Source organism: Boleophthalmus pectinirostris, unplaced genomic scaffold (assembly GCF_026225935.1).
Source record: "Boleophthalmus pectinirostris isolate CB_2022bp ecotype Guang Dong unplaced genomic scaffold, ASM2622593v1 HiC_scaffold_21, whole genome shotgun sequence".
NCBI lineage: Eukaryota > Metazoa > Chordata > Actinopteri > Gobiiformes > Gobiidae > Boleophthalmus > Boleophthalmus pectinirostris.
Genome location: NW_026571175.1, coordinates 7,523,668 through 7,539,399, shown reverse-complemented (window position 1 = coordinate 7,539,399; position 15,732 = coordinate 7,523,668). Strand labels below are relative to the sequence as shown.

At 43.2% G+C, this 15,732-nt stretch overlaps 1 protein-coding gene across 2 annotated transcripts in view; it reads left to right on the top strand.

Moving 5' to 3' along the window:
- Positions 1-606: 606 nt before the first annotated feature.
- dbpa (D site albumin promoter binding protein a) overlaps positions 607-15,732 on the top strand; it is a 97,333-nt gene continuing 82,207 nt past the window's right edge. The window contains exons 1-2 of one of the 2 annotated variants that reach the window (XM_055157003.1): positions 607-1,140; positions 1,227-1,488. In XM_055157003.1, coding sequence (XP_055012978.1) covers positions 1,293-1,488 — 196 coding nt within the window. In that variant the 5' untranslated portion in view covers positions 607-1,140; positions 1,227-1,292. Of the gene's footprint in view, positions 1,489-15,732 lie in introns of both variants that reach the window. The other variant, XM_055157002.1, reaches the window with a different exon arrangement.

Sequence of the window (15,732 nt, the reverse complement as noted above, 5' to 3'; positions counted from 1 at the left end):
TTGTTGCACTGACAGCGTGAGAGAAGGAGAAGGAGGAGGACCAACCAGAAAGAAGCCGCCAGCTGGAGAGGGCGGGGACCCCGGGCTGCTTTTCGTTCATTGGCTGAGGAGATAATGAGGTGATACATATTAATGAGCCTCTTCAGGTGCTTGGGAATAAAGAAAAGGATAATACAGATAGAAAAACGAAGCAGAGATTAGTTCATTTAATGTTTTTTCTTAGCCATTTAATTGCGCAAAGCTGTTTTTTTAAATATGCGTTCTGTATTTACTGCCTTCTCAGTTTTCTATATAGCTGTGTTGATGATATCTTAGATGTTAGAGCCTAAAACAAGCTCGTTAATCCACATTTTGACTGTATTCAGACAATAAATCGTAGTGTAAAACGTAGCTTTTCTTGTGCGTAAATTGAATTCCTAAATATGTTTCTCAATTTGACTATTTCTTATTGCCTATCAGTGAAAGTGCCTGTGTGTCGCTCATAGACAGAGCTGTGCAGGAGGGAGGCGTGCCCTGTGTATGCAAATGAGCCCCGCCCCCCGAGCGCCGTTCCCCGTGAGCGGTGACGTCACGCCCGTGGCCCGTGTTGGTTCCAGCTGACTGACGGCAAACGCGAGGAGCGAGGCAGAAAATAGAGAGAAGCGAGTGTTTGAAAGAAAGGAGAGAGATAGGGAGAAAAAAGAGAGAAGGAGAGAGGGAGGGAGGAAAATACCAGGCTGCAGCCCCATCTCCGCGGCGCGCGCTCCACCGGATTTATCTTTATTTTTGTGGGATCGCCTCTTGGTTTCTCCTACACATCTCATCCTCTGTTTTGTCATTTTGTCTCTCTGTGCGTCTGGAATAGCTGCTAATCCTCTCGTTTCTGCTCGCTGAATGTGCGGGCAGTCATCAGCGCTTATTCCGCTTTGCTTCGCCTCTCATCCCCCTCGGAGGAGTTCACATTGTGCGTCCAAGTGACCAGACGAGCCTCTACAAACTTACCCGGGCACTGGGCTCTGGCTCTGCATCGCGCCAGCCACATTTAAGGATGATTTAAGACTCTCTGTGCCAACATGGTGCCATTTTGGAGATAAAGCGTTTATTGTGTGTTTTTCATGATAGTTTTAGTCATGTCAGGTAGAGCTGTCACCCGTGGATCTTGTGCGTAAACACGTCAGAACTCGCAGCTTTTGACGTCTCGCCTGTCACTTATTCCGCTAATTGGATTATTGTGATCTTGAACTTAGAGGCTGCAGGTTGCGCTCTCCTGAAGCCCGCCTCCCCGCTGCCCCCTCCTCCCCGTGGAAGAAGTTATGTCAAGGCCTCTCACGCAGCTCCTGCCTCCGGATCTCCCTGCAGGGGCCACCAGTCCCCAGTTTGGGGCCAGTAACCCCGCCATAAGTGGCCCCCAAGGAAGTCACCTGACCTCTATGACCAACCTCAAGTCTCTGCTGCAGCTGCCAATCAAAGCCGACTCCAGAGCACCCAAGGACTGCTGCGAAATGAAAGGTGAGCCTATTCACGTGTGTCCATTCGATCTGCTGTCATGTCTATGTCACATGTGTGTAATAACAGATAATTTAATGCTAACTATTGCTTTTGCTATTTTATGTAAGATAAGCCTTTATTGTCTCCAATTATAGAGAAATTCGTCTTGGATTACTAGAGCATACTTATACTATAGTTTTCATATTTAGCCCCTCCCACTTTACCCCCAGTCTGACCAATGGGCTTTCACTATACTACAGTTATGGAACACTGGCTGTCATTGGGTCTTTAAAGTGTCAAATGATGTGGTGAATGTGAGATTTCTGTTGCTGCAGTACCAACTTTCACCACTAGTTTCCTCATCAGTGGACATCTGGAAAGTGATTGTGGACATTGATTTCTGAGAGTGTAATTTGTTGTCATGGCATCACTATCACTATAGAACAAATCAGGAACAGCAAGTGAACTATACTGTGCATAACTTATATTTAAACACCATTCCTTCTTGCTTAAGTTGTTGTGTCCAGTAGCCTAGAGCATACATATAGACCTACTATAGTTTTCATATGTAGCTCCTCCCATTTTACCTCACCCTGACCAATGGGATTCCACTATACCACAGTTATGGAACACTTGCTGTCACTGGACCTGTGACAAATGCTTTGTTGGATGTGAGATTTCTATTGCTGCAGTACCACCATTCACCACTAGCTCCACCTATCTGTAGGATTAGGATGTGATTTTTGACTACAAGTATAAACTTCTAATGAGCAAAATGTAAACTGAGATGAGTTTATTTCTGGGGCTACCATTACAACTTCTTATTTCTATCTCTTATTGTCTTATAGAAATGAGCAGAGCATAATGTCAGATGCCCTTCCTGCCAAACATTTGTATTTGTCTAATCTTGAGACCATGACTACACATTTAAAGGGCCTGTGTTTCGCTATTTTCTCATCACAAAAACATACCTGGAGTTGTGTTTTGTTTTGTTCACGCATGTTTAACACACAAACTCTGCATGTTTAGGCTGAGTTCTTCTTTCAAACTGAAAACACTGCACAATAATCCACCTGCTCCAACTTGTGATGTCATGTGGTAATATGGGAAGCGCTCCACTGTGTTTTTAAACTCCAAACTTCACTAGAATCATTTGAATGATTTCAGACCTGGAATTGCCAATTTCTACTGAGCAAAAGATGAAAGGTAGTTTTGGAGATGTAAACAGGCTAATAATAAAGGATTTCTCAAACGTGTGAAAGAAACAAAACACAACTCCAGATATGTTGTGAAGAGGTAACAGTTAGGGTTGTGCTAAAATATCGAAATATCTATATATTGTATCGTTAAATGTGATGATACAGTATCGATATCGTTTTGGTATATTTTACTAATTTACAAAATTATTTTGTTACAATGTTATAGTTTTGTTGTATGTTTAGTGGAAGGAAACTCGTTTATGCAACACATTTGACATTTTCACTGTTTTGATGATTGTTTTGCTGATTTTTGTATTAATTTTGCACAAGAAGTGGTTTAACAAAGACTTTTAGCATCACAGCCATGATTTAGCCATTATTTTATATTTGAACCGTGTCAAATCGATTTGAAATATATCGTATCAAACTGAAATTGCACTGTATCGAGTTATGTATAGTATTGTGGCCTATGTATCGAGGTATGCATCGTATTGAAACAAAAGTGCACTGTATCGAGATATGTATCGTACGGCAGCCTATGTATCAAGGTATGTATTGCATCGAACCGAAAGTGCACTGTATCGAGACTGGCCTATGTATCGAGGTATGTGTAATATCGAATCAAAAGTGCACTGTATCGAGACTGATTTATGTATTGAATTGTGGCCTATGTATCGAGGTATGTATCGTATCAAACCGAAAGTGCACTGCATCGAGATTATGTATCGAATTGTGGCCTTGATCGAAGTATCGAACCGAAAGTGCATATATCAAGATATGTATCGAATTGTGGCCTATGTATCGAGATATGTATCGTGTCGAACTGAAAGTGCACTATATCAAGACTATGTATCGAATTGTGGCCTTTGTATCGAGGTATGTATCGCATTGAACTGAAAGTGCACTGTATCGAGATTGGCCTATGTATCGAGGTATGTGTAGTATGAACCAAAAGTGCACTGTATCGAGATTGGCCTATGTATCGAGGTATGTATCGAACCAAAAGTGCACTGTATCGAGATTGGCCTGTGTATCGAGGTATGTATCGTGTCGAACCAAAAGTGCACTGTATCGAGATTATGTATCAAACCGTGGCCTATGTATCGAGATATGTATCGTATTGAACCAAAAGCACACTGTATCGAGGTATGTATCGTATCAAACCGAAAGTGCATTGTATCGAGGTATGTATCGTATCAGGGCCTATGTATCGAGGTATGTATCGTATCAGGGCCTATGTATCGATGTATGTATCGTATCTATGTATCGAGGTATGTATCCATATGTATCGAATGTATCGTGATGTATCGAGGTATGTATCTTATTGAACCGAAAGTGCACTATATCGAGATATGCATTGTATCGTGGCCTATGTATCAAGGTATGTATCGTATCAACCCGAAAGTGCACTGTATCGAGCTATGTATTGTATCATGGTCTATGTATCGAGGTATGTATCGTATCGGCAACTCCTTAATGATACCCAGGCCTAGTAACAGTATTCTAGCATGACTTAAATCTCACAAGAGTCCGTTTTGCGTACTATAGGACCTTTAAATATAGCTTGAAGTTGTAGGGAATACCCACTTGGATAAACATATCATAAAATATGCTTATGAGTTGTTTACATACTTTTTATTTCTGTGCAAATACTCATACTTTAGTCTAGTCAAGGCCCGTGCAGTAATTAATTGCACAACAGTGTGAGTTATGCATAAATAATGGTTTTATGGAGGCTACAGCTGTGTTTGAGGCGTAAACAAACCGCCGAGCTGACGATACCACTGATCAAAACATTAGCAATGACCAGTAACTGCGCAGATAAAAGCCACATTAGTTTCACTTCACAGTCCACCCATTGAAAACACATTATTGTAATGGGTGATTTACAACCAAGGGCCCAAGCACAAGACAATATGCACCAATAGAGCTCCGCAGCTTGTACTTAATCAAACTGAAATCTAATACTTTCAAATTGTCAGTGATCGGGCCGCACAATATATCAGTGTTGTCATGATAGTAAATGTCATCATTAGGGATGGGCATTCGATGAAATTTTCTTAATCGATCGTCGGAAGAATTAACGATCGATTATTGATTAATCATTAACGTTTTTATATTAAAATGATCATCATTATTATTACTATCTGCACTACTGATCTGCATAAATAAATTCAACTTTACGACATATAAACCGTAACGACTCTAGAGCCACATCAGCCCGTTTGACATTATAATGTGTTTAATTCAGTTTCTCTCACAGAAACGAAACTTAAAACCGCATCACTAATTTGCATAAACTAAGCGAAAATAAAAATACAGCTCTAGTGTCGCTGATGCGGTCAATTTCTGTCGGATTAAAAGACATGACTCAGTGGAATACAGGTTAGTGTGACCAGATTTGCGTTTGTCAAAACCAGGACACCGTACGGGGGGAGGTGGGGACTCGTCATCGACATTGCGCGACTCTCACCTGGTAAAAGCTTTTTCCCACTGGACACCAACATATGTTGCTTACACTGTGCACATGGACTCACACTTGTCCCGAACGCAACAGAAAGCGTGGAATTTCTTGTACAAGTCATCGTTAAATACGCATTTGCGCTTCGGTACGTTGCAGACTGACCGACTGTTTGTGTTTCGCTCCTTCTGAGTGCAGAGACACATGTACGGACCCTGTTTGGTCACACTACACACAGCAACCTACATTCTGTTTGTCGATTAAAATTTACGTAATCGATGAAATTATTAATGATTAATTATCTATTAATGGACTAATCATGCCCATCCCTAGTCATCATAGCTCGAGTTCGAAAGGAATAGACTCTATACTAAATAACGATTCCGATACCGCGATGATAATAACAAAATACTCTTTCTTTAGACACTGGAATGTGATTTTCAGCATTAAATCATAGTATTTTCTTTTATATCCCCATGTGGTGTTATATGTGTGTAACCCGTCAGTGGTCCAGGTATGTTCCATAGTGCTCCATGGGTGTACACTAGTCTCTGTGCTCTTATACTTGTTCTGATACAGCTCAAGGTCATTCTAAAGCTTCAGGAAAGGTTAATTTCTGTGCTGTGAATCTTAAATGGACATAAGAAGAGCTCTCCCAGCTCTTACTGACCCTGACTCCCATTGACTTTCATTGGAATATTGTGTCCTCTCTCTCTGTAACTGCTGCTGTGAGCCTCGTCATGTTGGTCTTAAAATGTTCGTATTAACCCGCTCTACATGGTTAGAGCTTTTTTTTTCTTTTTTCACTATTTTGTCTGTCAAAAAATCCTCCAAATTCGCTCCTGTAACCGTTAGCATTGTGAGTTTTATTTGAGTGGAGGCGAACGCTATGGGTGACGTCACACTTAATCCAGTTCTTTATCAAATCTGTGCTGTGAATGGTGCTTCTGGGGTATCGATACCTGCTCAAATGAGTATCTAGGTTTGATACTAGCTTTAGTTTCAGTTAGTTCTAATTTTCTTTTTCTACAACCTGTAGGATTGTCAAAAGTATAGAATAGTATATCACATATTCAGGATTCCCACAGTCATGGAAATCCTGGAAAAGTTATAAAAATTTAAAATGAGAAAATGAAAATGAAATTGAGAATTTTCCAGGCCTTGAAAAGTCATGGAATTTTCGTATCTCTTTCACGCAACTACATTGTTCTGTTAAGTTCTCATGAGGCTTTTCTGATTATTTGTGAACGTCTGCGCCTTTTGTTTAAAAAGAGACGACAATAAATGCACTGACAGTATTTTGAATGTTAAAAACTATAATCCCAAACCATAAGGTGAGTGGAAAGTGTTCACATTTCATATTTAGCCCTTAAAGTCTGATCATTTCTACACATGCAGGTGCTGTAAAGTCATGGAAAATTCACTTTAGGTCATGAAAAAGTCATGGAAATGTTTATAAATTTTGTCAGTGAAAAAGAGCGGGAACCCTGCATATTCAGTATATCCCAATAACACCAAGGTTCTCCATCTGACCAAAATGTATTGGTTTTGAAAAAGATTTTAATGTTAATGTTAATGATTTTCCATATTAAGTCCAAAATGAGCCTTGATTTGGTTTGGTTTTGTCTTTGTTCAGTTTTACTTGTAAATGAAAGCATGTATTTGTTTCTGTTTTATTCTAGCTGTAATGATTGAGTCAAAAAGTATGTTAAAATGTCACAATAATATCGATAATATCTCTTAAAAGCTTTATCACATATCGCAAAATTGCCCAGTATTGTGTAGCCGTAGTGAGTGATCTGCTGGGTGTTTTTAATGGAGAGGTCTGCAGCCGGTCGTGTGTCGGTAAAAGGATGTGGTTCGGAGCAGAGTTCAGGAAAAAAGTCAAATGGAATTAAGATCGGAAAGCCATTTTTTATTTGTTTTTAATAAGAAAAATCAATGGATCAGAATTTTGTGATTGGTCAAAATGAGAGAAAGATGGTGAGAGAGAGAGAGAGAGAGAGAGAGAGGGAGGGAGAGAGGTGTGTGAGAGAGAGCGAGAGGGGGGGGGGGGGGGGGGGGGGCTGATGAGAGTAGAGAGAGAGGATGGGGTGAGAGAGGAGGATTGAGATAGGGGTAAGGGTGAGAGAGTGACGGGAGAGAAGAGGAGTGAGATAGAGAGAGGAGGTGTGAGAGAGAGAGAAAAATGAGAAGTGAGAGAGAGGAGGGGGTAAGGAGAGAGAGAGGGGGGTTGAGAGAGAGAGCCAGGGAGAAATGAAGAGATGATGAGAGAGGAGGGAGAGACCGAGAGAGGAGGGAGCTGTGTGAGAGAGAGGGAGAGAAGAAGAGTGTGAGAGAGAGAGAGAGAGAGAGAGGAGTTGTGTGAGCGAGAGAAAAACAAGGAGGAAGAGAGAGGAGGAGTGAGAGAGAGAGAGAGAGAGAGAAAGGAAGTGTGAGAAATGGGGGATGATGGGCGAGGAGGGAGAGAGGAGGAGTGAGCGAGAGACAGACAGGAGAGGGTGAGGAGAGAGAGATGGAGAGAAGAGGAGGAGTGAGAGAGAGAGACAAGGAGAGAGAGGAATTGTATGAGAGAGAGGGAAAAACGGGGGGAGAGGAGGAGTGAGGGAGAGAGAGAGAGAGAAAATGAGGAAGTAGAGAGAAGAGGAGTGACAGAGAGGAGGGGGAGGAGAGAGAAGTGAGAAAGAGAAGAGGAGTGAGAGAGAAAGGAAGAGAGAGAGAGGAGGAGGTGTGAGAAATGGGGGGATGATGAGATGATGAGAGAGGAGGGAGAGACAGAGAGAGGAGGGGGTGGGGGGGGTTGTGCAAGAGCGAGGGAGAGGAGAAGAGTGTGAGAGAGAGAGCGAGAGGAGGTGGGAGAGAGAGAAAAACAAGGAGGGAGAGAGAGAATGAGTGAGAGAGCGCAAGGGGGAGAAGAGGATTGAGAGAGAGAGAGAGAGAGAGAGAGGAGGTGTGAGAAATGGGGGGATGATGAGAGAGGAGGAGGGGAGAGAGGAGAAGTGAGCGAGAGACAGAGAGAGGAGGGGGTGAGGAGAGAGCCAGGGAGAGATGAAGCGATGATGAGAGAGGAGTGAGGAGAGAGAGAAGAGAGTGAGAGAGAGAGAGAGAGAGAGAGAGAGAGAGAGAGAGAGAGAGAGGGGAGTTGTGTGTGAGAGAGAAAAACAAGGAGGAAGAGAGAGGAGGAGTGAGAGAGAGAGAAAAAGAGGAGGTGTGAGAGAGAGAAAAACAAGGAGGGAGAAAGAGGAGCGGGGGGAAGAGGAGTGAGAGAGAGGAGGTGTGAGAAATGGGGGGATGATGAGAGAGGAGGAGTGAGAGAGACAGAGAGACAGAGAGAGGAGGGGGTGAGGAGAGAGAGAGAGAGAGAAGGTGTGAGAGAGAAAACCAAGGAGGGAGAGAGAGGAGGGGTTGAGGAGATAGAGGGGGGTTGAGAGAAAGAGCAAGGGAGAGAAGAGGAGAGAGAGAGAGAGGAGAGGTGGTGTGTGAGTTGGGGGGATGAGGAGAGGGTGAGGAGAGAGAGAGAGGGGGGGGGGTTATGTGAGAGAGAGTGAGAGAAGAAGAGTCAGAGAGAGAGGGAGAGAGAGAGGAGGTGTGCCAGATGGGGGGGATGATGAGAGAGGGAGGAGAGAGGAGAAGTGAAGAAGCCAGAGAGAGGAAGGAGTGGGAGAGATAGAGAGATAAAGCAGAGCGATGAATGAGGAGAGAGAGAGAGAGAGAAGAGTGCAAAAGAGAAAATATGTTAATATAGCTTTTCGTGCCATATTGTTTTGCTCTATTGTTCATTTTGTCCCATGTGTGGATGAGACTGTACGTGGAAGGGCATCTGACTTAAAACTAACCAAAACAGTTTGCAAATGTCTGCTCTCGGGTCGACCGTTCTGAAGGCTGGTGCAGACAGGAAAAGCCCGAGGAATTTAAGTATTTACATTTGAAGTCAAGATTTTGAATTTTACCCAAATGATTTCATGGAGCCTGTGAAAATATCAAGTGTCTGTGTGCAGTTTGTCATCCAACTTTTGAAACAGAGTGGAATTATTCTAGCGTTTTATTTTCTTCCTGCAAACTTTGTTCCACTCAGAGTTCGTAAGTGAAGGTTGCATGGAAGGGCATCTGGTGTAAAATATACGCCGTATTCATTCACTATTTTCTTAAACAGTGGTGCAGTGGGGAACCGTATACTCAACTTGACGTGACAAAATACACACGTGTCATATAGATTTTTTGTTTATTTAAAAAAAATAATAAATAATAAAGGCACCAAAAAAGTAATTTTATTTATTTATTTATTTTGCATCATTTGGAGTAAAAAAAAAAAAAAAAAATCACTTTCAGTACAAACATAAAGGCACCAAAAAAAGTATTTATTTATTTATTTTTTACTCAAAATGGTGCAGAATCATGTTTTTAGCATTAACACAGTTCAGAATCACCGACATAAATCATAGACCACAACACATGAACCAGGACTAAACCAGGACTAAACCAGGACTAAACCAAGACTAAACCAGGACTAAAACCAAGGACTAAACCAACAAACCACTGAAACCAGGAACTTAAACCAGGACTAAACCATGACTAAACCACCAGGACTAAACCAGAACTGAACCAGGACTAAAACCAGGACTGGAAACCAGGACTGAACCAGGTCTAAACCAGGACTAAACCAGGACTAAACCAGGACTGAACCAGGACTGAACCAGGTCTAAACCAGGTCTAAACCAGGACTACACCAGGACTAAACCAGGACTGAATCAGGCTTGAACCAGGCTTGAACCAGGACTAAACCAGGACTAAACCAGGACTGAATCAGGCTTGAACCAGGCTTGAACCAGGACTAAACCAGGACTAAACCAGGACTGAACCAGGTCTAAACCAGGACTAAACCAAAACTAAACCAGGTCTAAACCAGGACTAAACCAGGTCTAAACCATGACTAAACCAGAACTAAACCAGGACTACACCAGGACTAAACCAGGTCTAAACCAGGACTAAACCAGGTCTAAACCATGACTAAACCAGAACTAAACCAGGACTACACCAGGACTAAACCAGAACTACACCAGGACTAAACCAGGACTACACCAGGACTACACCAGGACTAAACCAGGACTACACCAGGACTAAACCAGAACTAAACCAGAACTAAACCACGACTAAACCAGGACTGAACCAGAACTAAACCAGGACTAAACCAAAAACTACACCATGTCCAAACCAAGACTAAACCAGGACAAATCTTGGACTTGAGAGGGAGAGAACCCCGAGCCGGCGGCGCAGGGTGTCCACAAAGCCAGATCGGGCGACGTTTGCTTTAGGTCCTTTCGCCTGCGGTCACCAGACGGTCTACACGGACGCACCTCCGAGCCCGTCCCAACACTCAGTCCTGGTTCAGTTCTGGTTTAGTCCTGGTTCAGTCCTGGTCCCTCATGTCTCAGGTCTCTATAGGACAGTAGTGCAGATTTCATGAGCCTATGCAGATTGTTTCCATCATTGCCAGTCGCTCCAGTTTGACATTTAAATTGTAGCTTTTTTATATTTGTTATTTTTTTATATTTCACATCAGGAGAAGTAAGTGGTCCTATATTACGCAAAACTGAATTCTTGCGAGTTTTAAATTGAGTAGAGATTGACAATTCCAGACCTGAAATCATCCAAATGATTCTAGTGAAGGTGTAGTTTAAAAACACAGTGGAGCACTTCCTGTACCACCACATGTGTTTTCTGTTTGAGAGAAGAGCTCAGCCTTTAAAGAAGATCTGTAACTTGAAGCACTTTTAATTCAAGTTTGATTTCAACATTTCAGATCAGGGAGAATTACAAAAACAACTCCACAAACGTTGAACCTTATTATTATCTCCACAAATGTCACGTTAATCTCGTCTTTTTTAATATAATATCAAACATTTGAGCTTCCGCCGTGAAATTTTGACCACTTTTAGTAAAACTTCTTATGATTTTGTCTCTCTGTCCTCGTTTTACTTTTCTCTGTTGTTCTGTTTTTTGGGGATTCTAAACTTCTGAGATCTGGTCTTTGTTAGGAGAAATATTGTGGCTCCTCTGACTCTCTTTCTTCTTCGTTCTCTCTCTTTTCTCACTCTCTTGGCGTCTCTTCTTTCAGTCTCTTTATCGTTCTCCTCTCCCTTTCTCCTCTTTCTTCCTCTGGCTCATCTGTCTGTCTCTTTGTCGCGCTCTCACTCTCTTTCCTCTCCGATCTCTCTCTTTCTCCCTCTCTTTCCTTCCTCTTTCTTCTTCCTCTCTCCATCTCCTTTCTTTCATCAATCTCTTGGTTTCTCTCTCCCTCTCTGTCTCTTTTCCCCTCCGTCTCCTTCTCTCCTCTCTCCCTCACTTTATCTGCTCTTCTTCTCTCTCTGTCCTCTCTCCCGTACTCCCTCTCTCTCCCTTCTAGTCTTCCCTCCTCCTTTTCTTGCTCTCCTCTTTCCTCTCCCTCTCTTCTCTCCTCCTTCTCTGTCTCTCTTGCTCTTCTCTCGCTTTCTCCCTCCCCTCTCCTCTTTCTTTTGTTTTTCTCTCTCCCTCTTTGTCTCTTTCCCCCTCTCTCGTTCCTCTCTCTCCCTCTTTTTATCCGCTCTCATTCTCTCTTGATCCTCTGTCCCTTACTTTTTTGTCTTTCACCCTGTCCTCCTCTTCTCGTTCTCCTCTTTCTCTCCTTTCTACTCTCCTCTGTCTCCCCCTCTCCTCTCCTTCCCTCCATCCCTCCCTCTCCCCCTCTCCTCTCATTTGCCGCCCTCTCTCCCCCTCCTCCTCTTCTTGCTCTCCTCTTTCTCTTCTCTCCATCCCTCCCCCTCTCCTCTTTCCTCTCCTCTCTCCCCCTTCCTTTCTTCTCGCTCTCGTCTTTCTCTCTCTTCTCCTCTTCTCACTCTCCTCTTTCTCTCCCCTGTTCTCTCTCCCTCTCTCCTCCTCTTCTCGCACTTCTTTCTCTCTCCCTCCTTCTGTCCTCCCCTCCCTCTCCCTCCTCCTCTTCTTGCTCTCCTCTTTCTCCCTCTCCCCTCCCTCTCCCCCCCTCTCCTCTTTCCTCTCTTCTCTCCCACTCTCCCTCCTCCTATACTCGCTCTTCTTCCCTCTCTCTCCCGCCTCCTCTTCTCGCTCGCCTTTCTCTCTCCCTCTCTTGTTCTTCTCTCTCCTCTTTCTCTCCCTCTGTCCTCCCCTCTCTCTCCTCTCTCTCCCTCTCTCCTCCTCCTCTTATTACTCTTCTTTCTCTCTCCCTCCTCCTCTTCTCACTCTCCTCTTTCTCTCCCCCCTTTCCTCCTCTTCTCGCACTTCTTTCTCTCTCCCTTCCTCTGTCCTCCCCTCTACCCTCCCTCTCCCTCTTTCCTCCTCCTCCTCTTCTTACTCTTCTTTCTCTCCCCCTCCTGCTCTTCTCACTCTCCTCTTTCTCTCCCCTCCTCTCACCCCCTCTCCTCTTTCCTCTCTCTCTCTCCTCTCTCCTCCTCCTCTCTCACTCTCCTCTTTCTCTTTCTCCCCCTCTCCTCTCTCTCTTCTCTCCCTCTCTCCTCCTCTCTCACTCTCTCTCTCTCCCTCTCTCTCTCCTTTCTTACTCTCTCTCTCCCTCCTCTCTCCTCTCCTCTCTCTCCTCTCTCTCTCCTCCTCTCTCTCTTCTCTTCTCTCCCTCCTCCTCTTCTCACTCTCCTCTCTCTCCCCTCTCTCCTCCTCGTCTCGCACTTCTCTCTCTCTCTCCCTCCTTCTGTCCTCCCCTCCCTCTCCCTCTCTTCTATTCTTACTCTTCTTTCTCTCTCCCTACCTCTGTCCTTCCCTCTACCCCCCCCCCCTCCCCCTCCTCCTCTTCTCGCTCTCCTCTTTCTCCCCCCGTCTCCTCTTTCCTCTCCTCTCTCTCCCCCGCCTCCTCGTTTTGCTCTCCTCTTTCTCCCTTTCTCTCCCTTCCCTTTCCTCAGCTCTCTCCCCCTCCTCCTCTTCTCTCCCTCCCTCCGTCTCTTCTCCTTCTCCTCTTCTGTGAGTGAGTGATTATTCAGCGGTGTACTGTATGTGCATGTGACTGAGTGGGTAGGTGCTACAGCTTATCCAATATGCATGCTCCAGCACCAGCCGCGCACACACCGACCATTCCTCTGCACGTTTCTCCGTCTCCCCCTCCGTCCTCGCTTCCAAATCCCTCTCTCTTTCCCCACTTTCTGAGACGCGCAGAAAACCAAACCCTCGCGCACGGCCTGGACGTCTCGAATGCGAGCAGGTGGAGAGGATCGTCCGTGTCCTGTTTAAATAAAGATGGGATTGAATTGTGGCCCTCTCAACAGCTGCCATAGCAAATATTAACCAGACCTCTTCTCTCCCTCTGATCCCTCTCTCCGTCTCCCTCGCTTTTTTCTTTCCTCTTCCTCTCTCTTTCTCCTTTTCTCTTCTCTCCTCTCCACGTCTTTCTCGCGCTCTTTTTTCTACTCTCTGCCTTTTTATTTCGCGTTTCCTCTTCTCCCCGTTTCTCTCGCTCTTCGGTTTTTCTTTCGACCCCCACCCCCTCTCTCTCAATCTCTTTTTACTCTCTTTTTCTACGTCTCTCTTTTGCTGTATCTCTTTCCTCTCTCTCTCTTATTACTGCTTCTTCTTTCTCTTCTCTTCTCTGCTCTCTCCATCTCCTCTCCGTCTCTCTTTCTCTCTTCCCTCTCTCCTCCTCTCCTCTGCTGTCACACTTGCTCATGCTTTCAGGCTTGTGGGTACAGTCCAGTGCAGAGAATTTGCAGAGTTTGACTAAACGAGTGTTAAAATGAGATCAGCAGGCGTATGTATGGAGAAATTCTGCTTTTACTACATTTCTGAGTACAGTTACTGCATTTGTGCTGTATTCAGTCCAAAAATACTCCTTCTTTAAAGTACATATATTATGCTATTTTCTGATCTATGTTGTAATCTTGTTTCGTCGTCACAAACAGACCTGGAGTTGTGTTTTTGTTTCATTCACACATGTTTGACTCACTAATTTTGTGTATTTAAGTCCTTCTCTCAAACAGAAAACCCTGTTCCACCTTGTGATGTCACGTGGTAATACAAAAAGTGCTCCACTGTGTTCTTAAACTGCATACACGTTCACTAGAATCATTTGGAGAATTTCAGAAGTGGTATTTCCAGTCTCGACTGAACAAAAGGTAAAAGGAGCTGTTAACTTGAAAATTACTGCTTCATGACATCACAAGGTGGAACAGAGCGTTTTGAGATTTGGCGCTGTAGACTCGGGGTGGAACTAAGTCGTGGGCCAAAATAAATATTTACTGAAAAATTTCAACAGCATCTGCATGTTTTCTCTTCTTTCGAGATATGTAATATTAAACCTTTTCTTAATAAAATAAATGTTTAATAATAGTTTTGCTTCAACATTGAATCCAGAACAAGCGTAATATAAAATAATAAAACCATTTTAAATAAATAATGTCTCTATAGTCTATCTGTAGCCTGCGGGCAGTTCTAATACAGATTTGATATGATCTCGTGGGCCAAATATAATTATATCGCGGGCCAAATTTGGCCCCCGGGCCTGAGTTTGACATGTCTGCTGTAGACAGACTAATAAACCAGGATTACTCAGCCATGTGTAAATGAAACCAAACACAATTCCAGGTCTGTTTTTGAGGAGGTAACAGTGTTCTAACATGACTTATAGCTCTCTAGTGTGTATTTGAGCATAATATAGAACTTATATATCTCCATAGAGTTAAGCAAGTAAGACCACGAGTTTTAAAGTTCTTCAGATATACAGATAAGAGTAAGTGATAACAGTTCTGGGTTCCCACGGTCATGGAAATCCTGGAACAGTCATGGTAATTTGTAAATTCAATCAAAGTTTTGGAAAAGTCATGGAATTTTAGTATCTCTTTCACACAACTGCAGCTTTCTGTCAAGTTCTCATTACACTGTTATGATTATTTCTGAACATCTGTGCCTTTTGTTTTAAAGAGACAACAATATATGCACTGACAGTATTTTCAATGTTTAAAAACTATAATACCAAACCATAAGGTGAGTGGAAAGGGTTCAAATTTCACATTTAGCCCTAAAAGTCTGATCAGATCTACACATGCAGGTGCTGTAAAGTCATGGAAAATTCACTTTAGGTCATGAAAAAATCACGGAAAACGAAAATGTTTTGAAATGTTGTCAGTGAAAAAGAATGGAAACCCTGACAGTAACAGTGCAGGTATTTCAAGACATTTTTGAGTAATAAAAATGCCATAATATTAATACCGTACTCTGGAACATTCTAGGCAAAGCAAGACGTACCTTTCTGTAGAAAAGTTACATATTAAACCTTTAAACCACATCTTAATACTAATGACCGTGCATTCTGTCTCCAAATTTTCAGTTAGACATACAAAATTTTGGGGCTTTACGTCACTTAGGCAATGGTGTTTTAGTCTTCAAATCCTTTTATTAATCTAAAATGTAAATTATATAATACGGAAAACAAAAAGGAGACGACTTGAAGTGAGTTCGCAGCAGTTTAGTGTGTGAATGATGAGTTTAATGTGGTTTCATGGACTGTAATACCATTCTGTCTGCATACTTCCCATGGGCTGTAGTCTTGTGAGAGCAGTTTGGGTCAGATGCGCGCTCAGATCATTGAGATAACAGCTCAGAGACTATGTGAGA